Genomic DNA, 15,863 nt, shown 5'->3' on the forward strand with positions numbered 1-15,863 from the left:
ACAGCCATCTGTATTTTAACAAATAGGTACATTCTGATGCACTCTAACCTTTGAGAATCATTGCTCTGTACTGGTGGAGAAGTTAGTTGGCCAGCATTTATTGATGCCTGGGGCTTGAGCAAAACCTCACCCCTTTATAGTTTTCCTATATATAAAAGGAAGTATTGGTTGGCACATCCTTAAGGGGGGTAGCTGTGGCGTGCACTGTAAACTCTGGAGGAAATGACTCTGTCTTCAGATCTAGGTTCAAATTCTGACTCTGTTACATTTTAGTAAAGGATTTCATCTCTGTGAAACCTCAGTTTCCCTGAGAGTGTTTGTGATGATTTAAATAAAATGGTAATGACCCTTGTTTATTGCATACTAGTTAATGTGCCAATCAATATGCCAAACACTTCACCTAATTATCTTTATTTAATCTTGTTTTAGTTGAAAAATTATGAACTCAATTTATTTAATAGTTATAGAACTATTCAGATTATCTATTTTCTATTGGGTATGTTGTGGTAGTTTTTACTTTCCAATGAATTTATCCATTTCATCTATGTTGTCAAATTTAAATATGTTCATATTATGCCCTTATTATCCTTTTGATATCTGCAGGCTGGGTATCTTATCTTTTTTTCTTTGTCAGACTTGTTAGAGGTTTGTCAGTTTCATTGATATTTTCAAAGAAAAAGTTTTTTTTTAAATTAAAGAACTTTTAAACATTCACGCACACACAATTTTTTTTAAAGTTTCAAATTCTTTTTTATAATATATTTTTATTGATTTCAGAGAGGAAGGAAGAGGGAGAGAGAGAGATAGAAACATCAATGATGAGAGAGAATCATTGATCGGCTGCCTCCTGCACGCCCCCTACTGGGGATCGAGCCCGCAACCCGAGCATGTGCCCTTGACCAGAATCGAACCCGAGACCTTCCAGTCCGCATTCCAACGCTCTATCCACTGAGCCAAACCAGCTAGGGCCACACAATTCTTTAAAATTGATTTTTAGGGAGGGGTGGAGGGGGAGAGAGAGAGCAAGAAGGAGAGAGGGAGAGGAAGGAAAGAGAAAGAAACATTGCTGTGAGAGAGATACGTCAATTTATCGTCTCTTGCATGTGCCCTCACCTGGGATTGAAACTGGCAACCTAGGTATGTGCCCTGAGCAGGAATCAAACCCACGACCTTTTGGTGCACAGGATGATGCTCCAACCAACTGAACCACACAGGCCAGGCCTCAAAGAACAAGTTTTATGTTTCATTAACTTTATCATCTTTCTGTTTTCAATTTCTTTGATTTCTGCACTTAGTTATTTCTTCTTCTGCTTGCTTTGTGTTTATTTTGCCCCTCTTTACCTAATTTCTGGAGATGGGAGCTTAGGCTATTGATTTGAGACTATTCTAGTGTTGCTATTTTTTGTTAATCTTCACCCAAGGATATTTTTTCCATTGATTTTTTTAGAGAGAATGGAAGGGAAGGAAGGGGGAGAGAGAGAGAGAGAAAGAAGCATCGATATGAGAGAGACACATTGGTTGGTTGCCTCCTGCACGTGCCCTGACCAGGGCCGGGAACCTGAAACCCAGATATGTGCCCTTTTGAACAGTAATTGAAACCTCGACCCTTCGGTGTGTGGGCCGATGCTCCAACCACTGAGCACACTGGCCAGAGACTATTCCTGTTTTCTAATGTATTTAGTGCTATTAGTTTCCCTCTTTGTACTGATTTAGCTATCTTGCAACTTTTTTTTAATATATTTTATTGATTTTTTACAGAGAGGAAGGGAGAGGGATAGAGAGTTAGAAACATCGAAGAGAGAGAAACATCGAACAGCTGCCTCCTGCACACCTCCCACTGGGGATGTGCCCGCAACCAAGGTACATGCCCTTGACCGGAATCGAACCTGGGACCTTTCAGTCCGCAGGCCGACGCTCTATCCACTGAGCCAAACCGGTTAGGGCTATCTTGCAACTTCTGATATGTTTTCCTTTTCATGTAGTTCAATGTCATTTTTTAATTTCCTTAGAGACTTTTTGTTTTACCTATGAATTATATAGACTGTGTTGTTTACTTTCCAAGTATTAGGAAAATGTCTTGATTTCCCTTGAATTCCTGAAGGGTCTTTTCATTTGATATCAAATTCTGGGTTTCCAGTTCTTTTCTTTCAGCACTGAAAACTAGTGTGCTACTTACTTCCATTTGATCTCTATAATTTCTTATGAGAGATCCTCTGTCATTTGAATTGGTGTTCTCTTTTAGGTAATGTGTCATTTCTTACTGCTTTCAAGATTTTTCCGTTGTCTTTTGTGTTTAGGAGTTTGACTGTGCTATTCTTTTTAGTTTATTTTTTAAAATTTATTGGGATGACATTGGTTGACATGAACATACCGGTACAGGTTTCCGGTGTGGGTTTCTGTGTTACAAGATCTATTTATTGCACTGTGTACCCACTACCCAAAGTCAAATCTTCTCCTGTCACCTTATATTAAGACCCCCTTCTCCCACCCCCTTCCCTGTGGCAACCATCACACTGCTGTTTGTTCACAAGTTTCAGTTTTATATCCCACATATGAGTGAAATCATATGGTTCTTAGCTTTTTCTGACTGACTTATTTCACTTAGCATAATATTCTCAAGATCCATCCATGTTGTTGCAAATGGCACTATTTTATCCTTTCTTATGGCTGAGTAGTATTCCATTGTGTATATGTACCACATCTTTATCCAGTCCTCTATCACAGGACCCTTTGTTGTTTGCATGTCTTGACCACCATGAATAATGCTGCAATGAACATAGGGGTGGATTACGCTATTTCTCAGTGTGGATTTCTTTGGGTTTGTCTTTATTTTAATCTTTTGTTTGTTTGTTTGTTAATCCTCACCCAAGAATATTTTTCCCTATACAGTAGGTCCTCAGGTTACGTCGGAGATCCGTTTCTACTGTGCGACGTACGTGATTTTCGATTTTCGCTGTAAGTCGGAACCCACCTACATAAGCACCTATATCACTCACATGGAGCACATACACAGCAGTAATGAAGTGAAACAGTAAAAAAAAAAAATTAAAAGAGAGAACAATTCCTGACCTTTACTTGTGGTAAATAAATAATAAAAAACATAAAGCACATATGTACATACGTTGAAATGATGGAACTTTTTTTTCATAAATAAATGGGAGATGGCTACGTAACCATGAAACGATGTACGTCGAGTCCGACGTAACCGGAGGACTGCCTGTATGTTAATTTTATATCCTGCAACTTTACTGAATTTGTTGATTCAATCTAAACTTTTTTTGTGTGTGTGGAGTCTTTAGGATTTTCTCTATATAAAATCATGTCATCTGAAAGTAGAGACAGTTTTACTTCTTTCTTTGCAAATTGGATGTCTTTTATTTTTTTTTCTTGCCAAATTGCTCTGGCAGGGATTTCCATAACTATGTCGAGTAGGAGTGGTGAGAATGGGCACTCTTGTCTTGCTCCTGACCTTGGAGGAAAAGCTTTCAACTTTTCATCATTGAGTATAATGTTAGCAGTGTGCTTGTCATATATGGTCTTTATTATGTTGAGGTACATTTCTTTTATACCCTATTTTTTGAGAATTTTTATCATAATTGGATGTTGCATTTTGTCAGATGGTTTTTCTGCATCTTAGCTGATCATATGATTTTTTTCTTTCATTCTATTAATGTTATGTATCACCTTCATTATTTTTAAAAATTTATTATTTTTTGGTTGTTAATCCTCTCTGAGGATATTTTTCCCATTGATTTTTTTTTTGGTGAGAGTGTGGAAGGGAGGGGAGAGAGAGAGAGACATTGACGTGAGAGAGACATCGATTAGTTGCCTCCTGCACGCTCCCCCACAGGGGGTGGCAGGGGGCAGGGATTGAACCTGCAACCCAGGTACCTGCCCTTGGCCCTTCGGTGCACAGGCTGATGCTCTAAACCACTGAACACCACCAGCCAGGGCTATCACCTTTATTGATTTGCTTATGTTGAATCATCCTTGCATCCTTAGGATAAATTCCACTTGATCATGGTAACTGTTCCTTTTGTGTTGCTGAATTTGGTTTGCTAGTATTTTATTGAGAATTTTTGCATCTATATTCATCAGGGATATTGGCCTGTAGTTTTCTTTCCTTGTAATGTACTTACCTGGCATTTTTGAAAATCAAGGTAATGCTGATCTCATGTAACGAGTTTGAGAGTGTTGCCTCCTCTTTGAGTTTTTTTTTTTTTAAGTTACCATAAGACCCAGCTATCCTCTTTGCATTTTTTGAAGAGTTAGTGAAGAATTGGTGTTAAATCTTCTTTAAATGTTTGGTAAAACTCACTAGTGAAGCCATCTGGTCCTGGGTTTTTCTTTGTTGGGAAGTTTGTGTTTTTTTAACAATATTTTTTATTGACTTCAGAGAGGAAGGGAAAGGGAGAGCGAGATAGAAGCATCAATGATGAGAGGGAATTATTGATCAGCTGCCTTCTGCATGCCCCACACTGGGGATTGAGCCTGCAACCCAGGCATGTGCTCTGACAGGGAATCGAATCGTGACCTCCTGGTTCATAGGTTGATACCCAACCACTGAGTCATGCCAGCTGGGTGGGAAGTTTTTTTATTACTAATCCAGTCTCCTTACTAATAATTGGTCTGTTCAGGTTGTATTTTCTTCTTGATTTAGGGTGGGTATATTTTATGTTTCTAAGAAATTATCCATTTCTTCTAGGTTGTCCAGTTTTTTGGCAGATAGTTGTTCATAGTTCAATCTATTTTCTTTCTTCTGTTCAGTTTAGGTAATTTCTATTGTTCTAGCTTCAAGTTTACTTTTTTTCCTGTAGTCTACATTCTGCTGTTGAGTTCATTGAATGAGTTTTCATTTAAGTTATTATATTTTCACTTCTAAAAGTGCCATTGTTTCTTTTCTATATCTTCTAGTTCTTTGTGGAGAGTCTCTTTTTTTATTAAGGTATTACATATGTGTCCTTATCGCCCCATTGCCCCCCGCCCCCACCTCCCTACTCATGCCCTCACCCCCCTGTTGTCTGTGTCCATTGGTTAGGCTTATATGCATGCATACAGGTCCTTTGGTTGATCTCCTCCCCTTACCCCCACCCTCCCCTACCTTCCTTCTGAGGTTTGAGGATCTGATCAATGCTTTTCTGTCTCTGTTTTTGTTCATCAGTTTATGTTGTTGACCCTTTCTATTTTATTTGTTTCATGCATGTTCATAATTGTTCATTGAAAGATTTTTATGATTGTTCCTTTAAAGTTGTCAGATAATGTCAACATTTGTGTCATCTCAGTATTGAGATTGATTTTTCTTGCTCATTCAAGTTGTGATTTTCTTTGTTCTTGATATGATGTGTGATAATTTTCATTATGTTCTGGATATTTTGGGTATTGTGCTATGAGATTCTGGATATTATATCTTCTGTTTTCGCAGGTCTCTTCAAACACTGCACTTCAGTGGCAGGGGAAATGGGTACCACTTTGTTATACCAGGTGGGACTGGAAGTCCATGTTCCCCATTTGGTCTCTGTTTACACCTACTACCTCTGGTTCTGCTGTCCCTAGTCAGGTTGCCTTCTTCTCTCCATCTTTCAGAGTTGTTACTTTTTTGTATATAATGTCCAAGACTTTTAGCTGTACTTAGTGGGAGGAATAGGGAGAGGTGTGTCTATTCCATGTTGTTCCAGAACCAGAAGTGACCAATTAATCTTCACAATAGCTCTTTGGATCTGTTATTTTCTCCCATAATAACTTGCCCAAAGTTACACAGCCAGTTAGTTGATCAACCATCAGTCCAACCTAGGTCTCTTGGACTCTTGCTATAAGATATAGTACTGTAGAAAGTATAAAGCACTGTTCAGGGTAAGCTATTTTCAAGATGTTGTGGGAGATAGAGAAAATCAGGCTTATAAACTCACATACAGCCCACATTTTTGTTCCAAGTGAAATCAGGTTAAAGTGTACACTACTTATTATTTTGAAGTGGTAGAAGGCTAACCCATAGCTTTAGGAGGGAGGGAGGGAGGGAGAAAGAGAGAGAGAGAGAGAGAGAGAGAGAGAGAGAGAAAGAGAAAGAGAAAGAGAAAGAGAAAGTTATGTGGCAAAGGGAAGAGAGGTCCTGGCATTTATATCTAGGGTTTACTAGATACAATAAACTAGTAGCCCATTGCGCGATATCGCACGCAGTAGGTCGCCTGCTGCTTCCGGGGAGCCAGCAGGAGCCACAGCTTGCTGCCAGGAGCTGCGCTGCTTCCACGGGAGGCGGAAGTGAGCCGCCGGCACCCACGGGAGCTGGGAGGGAGCCGCGCCACTTCCACGGGACCTGAGAGGGACCTGTGAGATTCCGCAGGAGGCGGGAGGGAGCTGCGCTGCTTCCGTGGGAGGTGGGCCTGCTGTCTCCTCTCCAGGCCTGTGCTCGGCTGCGGAGGCTGCGGGCCGGCCCCCCTGTCCCCCAGAGGCCTGCCGTGGGGCTGGGGCGGAAGGTTTGCCTCATTGCCGTGGCGATGCAACAAGCATTCCGCCAGGCCGCTCAGGCTGCCTGCTCTCAGCGGCTGCGCCCCCCCCCCCCACTGGGTTCTCAGGTGGGGCTGAGGGGACTGGGTGCCGCCATCTTTTGTGACAGAGTGATGGTTAATTTGCATATTACCCTTTTATTATATAGGATGGGCTGCAGAATCCCTGCTTTGGAGGTCTTGTAAGGTGTAGAGTTGGAAGGATCAGAGGACAGCCTGATCTGTCAAGATTCTTGGGATGTCTCTTGGAGTGGCATACTTTTTAAATAAGTTTTTATTTTTAATAATTATAGATTCACACCAAGTTGTAAAAACTTCATGGAGCATGCTTGTGTACTTTAACCTAGATTTCCTTATATCTTATATAACTATAATACAATATCAAAACCAGGAAACTGGCATTGGTTTAATCTACCAATCTTCATTATTACCAGTTTTATATGTACTCATAATTGTGTGTATGTGTGTTTAGTTCCACACAATTTTATCACATTTGTAGATTTATTTAACCAACCTACAGAACTATTCCTTTATCATTGGGGTAGCATTTTTGTCCCAGGCCACATGGAAGGAGTTTGGAATGGCAAACATACCAAAGAATGGGTGATCAGTGTCTCCAGGAGGAGTGTCCTGAAAGTTTAGAATACAGTGGAAGGTCTGATAGGAATAATGCCCAGGACTGTGTTATGGGAGCCAAATGAAAATATGCTTTGGAAACAGAAGCATAGTGGTGAAAGCGTGGCTTGGGAGTCAAGGTAACCTGGAATCCTAGTTCTCCCATTTACTAGCTCTATTGCTTTGGGCAGGTCATTTGACCTCTTTACCATCTGCTTTCGTAGCTTTAAAACAGAAAGAATCCATATTTCATGTGGTTGTTATGAGGATTAATGAGCGAATGTAAAGCAGCTGCATAGTCCCTGGCTCATAGTACTCAATTTTGGCTATCGCCTACAACAGTGGTTCTCAACCTTTCTAATGCCGTAACCTTTAATACAGTTCCTCATGTTGTGGTGACCCCCAACCATAAAATTATTTTCGTTGCTACTTCATAGCTGTAATTTTGCTACTGTTATGAATTGTAATGTAAATATCTGTGTTTTCTGATGATCTTAAGCGACCCTGCTAGCGGTTCTCAACCTGTGGGTCGCGACTGTAGAGCCTAAGACCATCGGAAAACACAGATATTTACATTACGATTCATTAACATTAATGCTCCTGATTCTAGTATATTCACCAGTTTATTCTGTTCATCACATTTTTTATTCACTTGATTTTTATTTTATTTTATTTTTTTTTTAAAAATATATTTTATTGATTTTTTACAGAGAGGAAGGGAGAGGGACAGAGAGTTAGAAACATCGATGAGAGAGAAACATCGATCAACTGCCTCTTGCACACCCCCTACTGGGGATGTGCCCCGCAACTAAGGTACATGCCCTTGACCAGAATCGAACCTGTGACCCTTCAGTCCACAGGCCGACGCTCTATCCACTGAGCCAAACCGGTCAGGGCTCACTTGATTTTTATTTTATTTATTTATTTATTTTTTAAAAAATATATTTTATTGATATTTTACAGAGAGGAAGGGAGAGGGATAGAGAGCTAGAAACATCGATGAGAGAGAAACATCGATCAGCTGCCTCCTGCACACCTCCCACTGGGGATGTGCCCGCAACCAAGGTACATGCCCTTGACCGGAATCGAACCTGGGACCCTTCAGTCCGCAGGCCGATGCTCTATCCACTGAGCCAAACCGGTCAGGGCTCACTTGATTTTTAGATTCACTTGTTGGTAGATACGTATTTGTTGTTCATAATTTTTATCTTTACCTTTTTCTTCTTCCTCTTCTTAAAGAATACCTTTCAGCATTTCATATAATACTGGTTTGGCGGTGATGAACTCCTTTAGCTTTTTCTTATCTGTGAAGCTCTTTATCTGCCCTTCAATTCTGAATGATAGCTTTGCTGGGTAGAGTAATCTTGGTTGTAGGTTCTTGCTCTTCATCACTTTGAATATTTCTTGCCACTCCCTTCTGGCCTGCATAGTTTCTGTTGAGAAATCAGCTGACAATCGTATGGGTGCTCCCTTGTAGGTAACTGTTTTTCTCTTGCTGCTTTTAATATTCTCTCTTTGTCTTTTGCTCTTAGCATTTTAATTATGATGTATCTTGTTGTGGTCCTCTTTGGATTCCTTTTGTTTGGGGTTCTCTGCGCTTCCTGGACTTGTAAGTCTATTTCTTTCACCAGGTGGGGGAAGTTTTTGGTCATTATTTCTTCAAATAGGTTTTCAATATCTTTCTCTCTTCTTCTGGAACCCCCATAATTCGGATGTTGGTATGCTTGAAGTTGTCCCAGAGGCTCCTTACACTATCTTCAAATTTTTGGATTCTTTTTCTTTTTGCTTTTCTGGTTGAGTGTTTTTTGTTTCTTTGTATTTCAAATCTTTGACTTGATTCTTGCGATCCTCTAGTCTGCTGTTAGATCTCTGTATAATATTTTTTATTTCAGTCAGTGTATGCTTGATTTCTAGTTGGTTCTTTTTCATATCCTCGAGGGTCTCACTAAATTTATCGGCCTTTTCTAGGAAATTCTTGAAAAACCTTATAACTGTGGTTTTGAACTCTATATCCTCCATTTCTTTCATTTGTGACCTGTTTCTTTGTCTCCACATTTTGGCTGCTTTCCTGTGTTGATAGAGTGGCTTTGTGTGGTAGGTGTCCTCTAGGGCCCAGTGGCTCAGCCTCCCCAGTTACCCGAGGTGGACACTCTAGGTGCACCCCTTTGTGGGCTGTGTGCACAGTCTTGTTGTAGTTAAGCCTTGATTGTTGTTGGTATCACTGGGAGGAATTGACCTCCAGGCCAATTGGCTGTGAGGATCAGCTGTGTCTACCCTGGGAGAACTTCTGTGCTGGAGTCACCCTTATGAGACAAGACTTGCTTCAGTGGGGCTTTGGTGCTCACTGAGTCTGCCCCCTGAGTGTGTCCCTTATGGATCTGAGGAGTTGTAATCTGGATGGTCCCACTCTGACCCCTGGGTACATTGGCTCTTGGATCTCCAAGGGGGTGCTAATTTAGCCTTTGCCTGAGGCCACCCAGCAGGAGGTATGGAGAGATCTGCAGATTCCTCTTCTTTGTTTGGGGTTTGGAGGTGCCCAGATGAGGCCCAGCTGTGAAGCAATGCAAGCTGCTGCGGGGTCTTGGGCCTTCTTTTGGATGTTCTGGGTTTCTGACTCAGCTGCAGTTTGTTAGGTAATTTTAGATTTCAAAGGACCAGGCCATTCATATGCAAAAGCCTCTGCACACAGCTTGGGTGGGGGGGTGCTCTCAGGGTGGAGCAAACAGCAGTGGCTTCCCATCAGCCTTGCCCTAAGAGGCCCCCAGGTCTCAGTGTCCCTCGGTAATCGCTGCAAGCACCTCTGAGAGAAAGCCGCCCTCGAGTTCCGCCCGCTGCCAGACCAGTTTCTCCCCGTATGAGTCTGGGTCCCCAGAGTCTCGCCCAGAACTGGAGTTCAGAGCAGTTGGGAGCTTGTGTCTCCCTCCTGATTGAAAAAGAGCCACATACTCAGTTTCCAGCCCTCTCCGCACAAGCACGCCCCCGTACCTCTGCACTTTACTTCTGCAGCTCCTCTGAGTCTCAGTGTGCTTTTCTATTCCCTTCTAGTTGTAGAATTTCCACTCAGGCAGCCTTCCTGTGGTTCTGGATGATGTTCGTTTTGTCTTTTAGTTGTAGTTTTGAAGTGCTTGTGCAAGGCAGCAAGTTCAGGTGTTTACCTATGCTGCCATCTTGGTTTCTCCGGAGGCATGGTTATTTTATACTGGGTGATTATGCATGGGTAACACATGAGCAGAGGGCTGAAGGAAAGTGAGGGAGGAAACCATGCTGGTAAGTGGGGGGAGAGTGTTCCAGATAGAGGAAATAAAGGACCTGGGTGGGGAGAACACCTGGCATGCTGCCATTTCAGTTACATCAAGGTGGCCAATGGACAGAGTGAGTGAAGGGAGAATAGGAGAAGCTGATGATAGGGGCTTGGAAGGTTAGAGCAGATCAAGTGTGGTCCCTGGACAAGCAAGGATCAGCATCACCTGGGAACTGGTTAAGCCACTGGTTGGCAAACTCATTAGTCAACAGAGCCAAATATCAACAGTGCAACGATTGAAATTTCTTTTGAGAGCCAAATTTTTTAAACTTAAACTTCTTCTAACGCCACTTCTTCAAAATAGACTCACCCAGGCCGTGGTGTTTTGTGGAAGAGCCACACTCAAGGGGCCAAAGAGCCGCATGTGGCTTGCGAGCCGCAGTTTGCCGACCACTGGGTTAAGCAAATGTTTGCATCCCATCCCAGACCTACCAAATAAGAAACTCTGGAGGTGGGATGTAAGAATCTTTGCTGTAATAAACCCTCCAGGTGATTCTGATGCACTCTAAAGTTTGAGAATCACAGGTATAGGGCCCTGGTGGGCCATTGAAAGAACTTGGTTTTTACTCCAGGTGGGATGGGAACACAGAAGGGTTTTGAGCAAAGGAGAACTGTGATCTGCTTTAGACTTTGGCTGTTGTGAGGACACAAGGGTGGAAGTTGGAAGAGTTGTTTGAGGGTTACTGTAGATCGTTATTCCTAAAAGTGTGATCCCTGGACCAACATCACCTGGAAGCTTGTTAGAAATGCACATGTATGGGCCCCACCCCAGACCTACTGAGTCAGGATCTCTGGGGATGAGGCCCGCTAATCTATCTTAACAAGCTCTCCCGGTGTTTCCAATGTCTCCTAATATTTGAGGAACACTGGTGTAGTTAGGCAATGGTGGCTTGTACCAGAGCCAGTGCTGATTGGATTTTGAAACTCTGTTGATTACAGGATTTGCTGATGAATTGGAATGGGGCTGTGAAAGAAAGGACTCAAGGATACTCCATTTTGAGGGGCTTTGATATATAGGGAAACAGAGTAATGAGGCAGTGGCTGAAGGAGTCACAAGAGGATTTTTTGTTTGGGTGGATTTTTTTGAATATAGAGATTACAACTTGTTTGTGTACATGTGAGTGATTGTGTTGGTGCATCCAGAATTTAGTGACACTTGTTATTGGCAAATTTATGTGCCAGGGACTAGGTAGATTAAAAAAAAAAAAAAAAAACAACTTCCCTGGTGCACTAGATCTTGTTCAGTGTCCTTTGTACTCCTTCAAGTCCTGTGTGCCAGGAGGCAGGGGGGCCACTGGTGGGAATGGTGGGTGTCTCAGCTTCTAGGGATGGTCCATCCCTGTTTTTATAGATTGTGCTTGGCCTGGTTAAGGTTGTTGCAGAAAACCAGAAATTGACTTGTATTTTTTGAATAATGAAAAATGGTAAAATAGGCTCTTTTTCCTCTTTATTTGTGAATGAAGTTATTCTTTTTCCAGGGCACACGTAGTGACAGGACCTGGTTCTTTGGCCACTCTCAGAGAGCAGAGGTTGAGCAGATAAGCCAGACAGGTTTCTGAGCAGCCTTGTCACGCCTCAGCTTCCAGTCAGTTCTACACTCTTGGTAGAATTGAGTGCCCATTTTGTGTTCTCATAGTACTTGACTGTGCTAACAACCCCACACTACTACATTCTAGTTACATATTGTTGTGATATAGTGGAGACACATAGATCTGGATTTTTATCCTGCTCTGCTATTTACTAGTTTCTTGGGATTTTTTTTAATCCCCTAGGATATGTTCCCATTGATTTTTAGAGAGTGGAAGGGAAAGGGCGAGACAGAGAGAAACTTTGATGTGAGAGAGACACATTGATTGGTTGTTTCCTGCACAAACTCTGACCTCGGCCAGAGATCTAGCTGGCAACTGAGGTACATGTCCTTGACTGGAATAGAACCTGAGACCCTTCATTCTGTGGGCCAACGCTCTATCCACTGAGCCAAACCTGCTAGGGTGGAAGGATAGTTCTTTTTTAAAAAAATTTTTTAATATATTTTTTATTTATTTTTATTTTATTTTATTTTTTTAATTAAATCTTTATTCAGATTATTACAATTGTTTCTCCTTTCCCCCCCCATAGCTCCCCTCCACCCGGTTCCCACGGAAGGATAGTTCTTTTGTTGTAACAGGAGGAAAGGATGGGTGCAGAAGGAGGTGGATCTAGTGTGGGAAGTTGAGATAGTTCCCAGCTGATTACTTCATTTTGTCAAAGAAGTAGGAGGCAGAGTTATTTGCTGAGATAAATGAGAGATTAGAAATAGCCACGAAATGGGCGAGAGAACTGAGCAGGGAAATATGGGAGGATTGTCAGGCATTATGACCCAGATATTTTTTAATAGACTTTATTTTGTACAGTAGTTTTAGGTTCACAGCCCAACTAAGTGGAGTTTACAGAGATTTGCCATGTGCCTCCTGCTCCCATGTACATAGCCTCCCCCATCATCAGCATTCCCCACCAGAGTGGTACATTTGTTATAATTGATGAACCTACATTAACACAACATAATCACACAAAGCCCATACTTTACACCAGTGTTTACACTTAGTATACATCCTATGGGTTTGGACAAATATATAATGACATTTACCTATCACTATAACATTTTAATACTATATAGAACTAGAGGCCTGGTGCATGAAAATTGTGCACTCAGGGGGGTGTCCCTCAGCCTGCCCTGTGCCCTCTCACAGTCTTGGAGCCACACAATTGATCACCCCAAAGAGGTAGGCCCTGCCCACCCGCCACAACCCGCTGGTCGGTGGCCTGGGCCTCCCTCTGCAGGGCGATCATGGGGTGATGGCCAGCCCCTGACCAATCACATTGCACCCACCTTGGATGGCCTGGCGCCAGTGGGTGTCATAGTGTGGTTGTCTGGAAGGTCGTCCAGACGGTCGTTCTGCTGTTCTGTTGATTTGCATATTACGCTTTTATTATTATAGATAGTTTTACTGTCCTAAAAATTCTCTGTGCTCTACTACCTCTTCATCTCTTTCTCCCTCACAACCCCTGACAACCACTGATCTCTGTCTCCATAGTTGGAATCATATAATATGTAGCCTTTTTGGATTGGCTTTTTCACTTAGTAATATGCGTTTAAGTTTCCTCCATGTCTTTTCATGGCTTGATGGCTCATTTCTTTTTAGCACCAAGCAATATTCAATTGTCTGAATACCTCAGTTTACCATTCACCTATTGAAGGACATGTTGGTTGCTTCCAAATTTTGGCAATTGTGAATAAAGCTGATTATAAACATCTGTGTGCACATTTTTGCGTGGATGTAGTTTTCAGTTCCTTTTAGTAAATGCCAAGGAGCATGGTTGCTCTATTGTATGGTAAGAATATGGTTAGTTTTGTAAGAAATTGCCAAACTGTCTTCCAAAGTGGCTATACCATTTTGCATTCCCACCTGCAAAGAATGAGAGTTCCTGTTGTTACACCTCTCCTCCAGCATTTGGTGGTGTCAGTATTCTGGATTTTGGCTATTCTGATATGTATATAGTGATCTCTCATTGTTGTTTTAATTTGCATTTTTCTAATGACATATGATGTAGAGCACCTTTCCATATGCTTATTTGCCATCTATATATTTTCTTTGATGACTTGTTTGTTCAGATCTTTTGAGCATTTAAAAAATGTATGTTTTTATTGATTTCAGAGTGGAAGGGAGAGGGAGAGAGAGAGAGAAACATGAATAATGAGAGAGAATCATCGATTGGCTGCCTCCTGCACGGCCCCCACTGGGGATCGAGCCCACAACCAGGGCATGTGCCATGACTGGGAAATGAACTGTGACCTCCTGGTTCATAGGTTGACACTCAACCACTGAGACACACACCGGCTAGGGTCGGCAAACTGCGGCTCACGAGCCACATGTGGCTCTTTGGCCCCTTGAGTGTGGCTCTTCCACAAAATACCACGGCCTGGGCGAGTCTATTTTGAAGAAGTGGCATTAAAAGAAGTTTAAGTTTAAAAAATTTGGCTCTCAAAAGAAATTTCAATCGTTGTACTGTTGGTATTTGGCTCTGTTGACTAATGAGTTTGCCGACCACTGGGCTAGGGTAATTACTGTAGCTTTAGAGTAAGTCTTAAAGTCAGGTAGCATCAGTCTTCCAATTTAGTTCTTCTTCTTCAATATTGTATTGGTCATTCTGTGACTCAGATATTTTGGACAATGAATTTATTGTGGCACCAGATCCATTGGGTGATTCTTTAGCCATGCCCAGTGGTTCAGTGTTTGATTGAACCAGGGTTGGTATTTGCATATGGGGGTGATGGAGAGGCTGTGGGGCAAGTGAGTTGAGGATATCTGTAAGAGAATGGTTGAGCCCTGGCTGGTTTGGCTCAGTGGATAGAGTGTCGGTCTGCGGACTCAGGGGTCCTGGGTTCAATTCCGGTCAAGGGCATGTACCTTGGTTGCGGGCACATCCCCCGTGGGGGGTGTGCAGGAGGCAGCTGATTGATGTTTCTCTCTCCACAATGTTTCTGGCTCTCTATCCCTCTCCCTTCCTCTCTGTAAAAAACCAATAAAATATATTAAAAAAAAAAAGAGAGAGAGAATGGTTGAAGTGAAGAAGGGTGAAGTCAAGAATCGGTGAATATTTTTTCACACTTAAAAGTAGGATCAAAGGGATTTTGCGGGCAAAGAACAGGTGTAATGAATGAGAGGTGAATGGATATACTTGTGGTCAGTGTGATATGTGAATTTCACATTTCATAGGTGGAGCAAATGCAAGTGTTGACTATAGGCGTTGGTAGCTGAAATGGAAGTGGAGGCAGCAGTCTCCAAAGATGGGAAGGTCAGAGAGCTAAGAGGACAAGATATTGGGCCTCTACATTGATAACAATGTCATGTGGAAAATTGGCAGGAGTTAGTTGAAGAGGAATCTGAATAGGTTCTTCAGTGAAGTGGTAATGTTGGGGAGATGAGTAGCTGACAGTGAAGAGGTGTAGCAAGGGGTATGGTTAGATGATATGAAACTCAGGAATAGGAGATCTTACAAAAAGGTAGAGGAGAGATGATTCAAAGTCTCACTAGAGAATGAGGGTGATGTCTACCTCCCTCTCAGCCCTGAGTTATAAGGGTCTGGGGGAATATGCAACTTCTACCTTGACAGGGCTCTACCAAAGTGTTTCTTTAACTTTTCAATTTCCAATCCATAATGGATCAGTCCTTTTGTAAAATAAAATATGAATTGCTAGAAGAGTGGTCTGAATAAAAAAGCTACACAAAAGAAAAGCCCCAACTTTTTATTATTAGATTCAACAGATGTAAAATTCCTCAGCCAAATTGCCATTAAAATTTTTGTGCTCTTTCTGTATTTATCACAGCATTAGTGCATGGGCTGCACTTTGTGTGGTACTGATATAGAGAAAATGGTGAGAAGCTGCATTCAGTTAAACCAGAAAG

At 42.0% G+C, this 15,863-nt stretch overlaps 1 protein-coding gene across 6 annotated transcripts in view; it reads left to right on the forward strand.

Moving 5' to 3' along the window:
• The window catches only part of PHF8 (PHD finger protein 8), a 90,055-nt gene that overhangs the window by 11,363 nt on the left and 62,829 nt on the right, over positions 1-15,863 (forward strand). For 3 of the 6 annotated variants that reach the window (XM_080652436.1, XM_080652438.1, XM_080652440.1), the window contains exon 3: positions 2,890-2,955. The exons of the other annotated variants lie outside the window; for them this stretch is intronic. In XM_080652436.1, the coding sequence (XP_080508562.1) occupies positions 2,890-2,955 (66 nt within the window). The remainder of the gene's footprint in view (positions 1-2,889; positions 2,956-15,863) is intronic. 6 annotated transcript variants of the gene reach the window in all.

Source organism: Plecotus auritus (assembly GCF_963455305.1).
Source record: "Plecotus auritus genome assembly, chromosome: X".
In the NCBI taxonomy this organism is placed as follows: Eukaryota; Metazoa; Chordata; class Mammalia; order Chiroptera; family Vespertilionidae; genus Plecotus; species Plecotus auritus.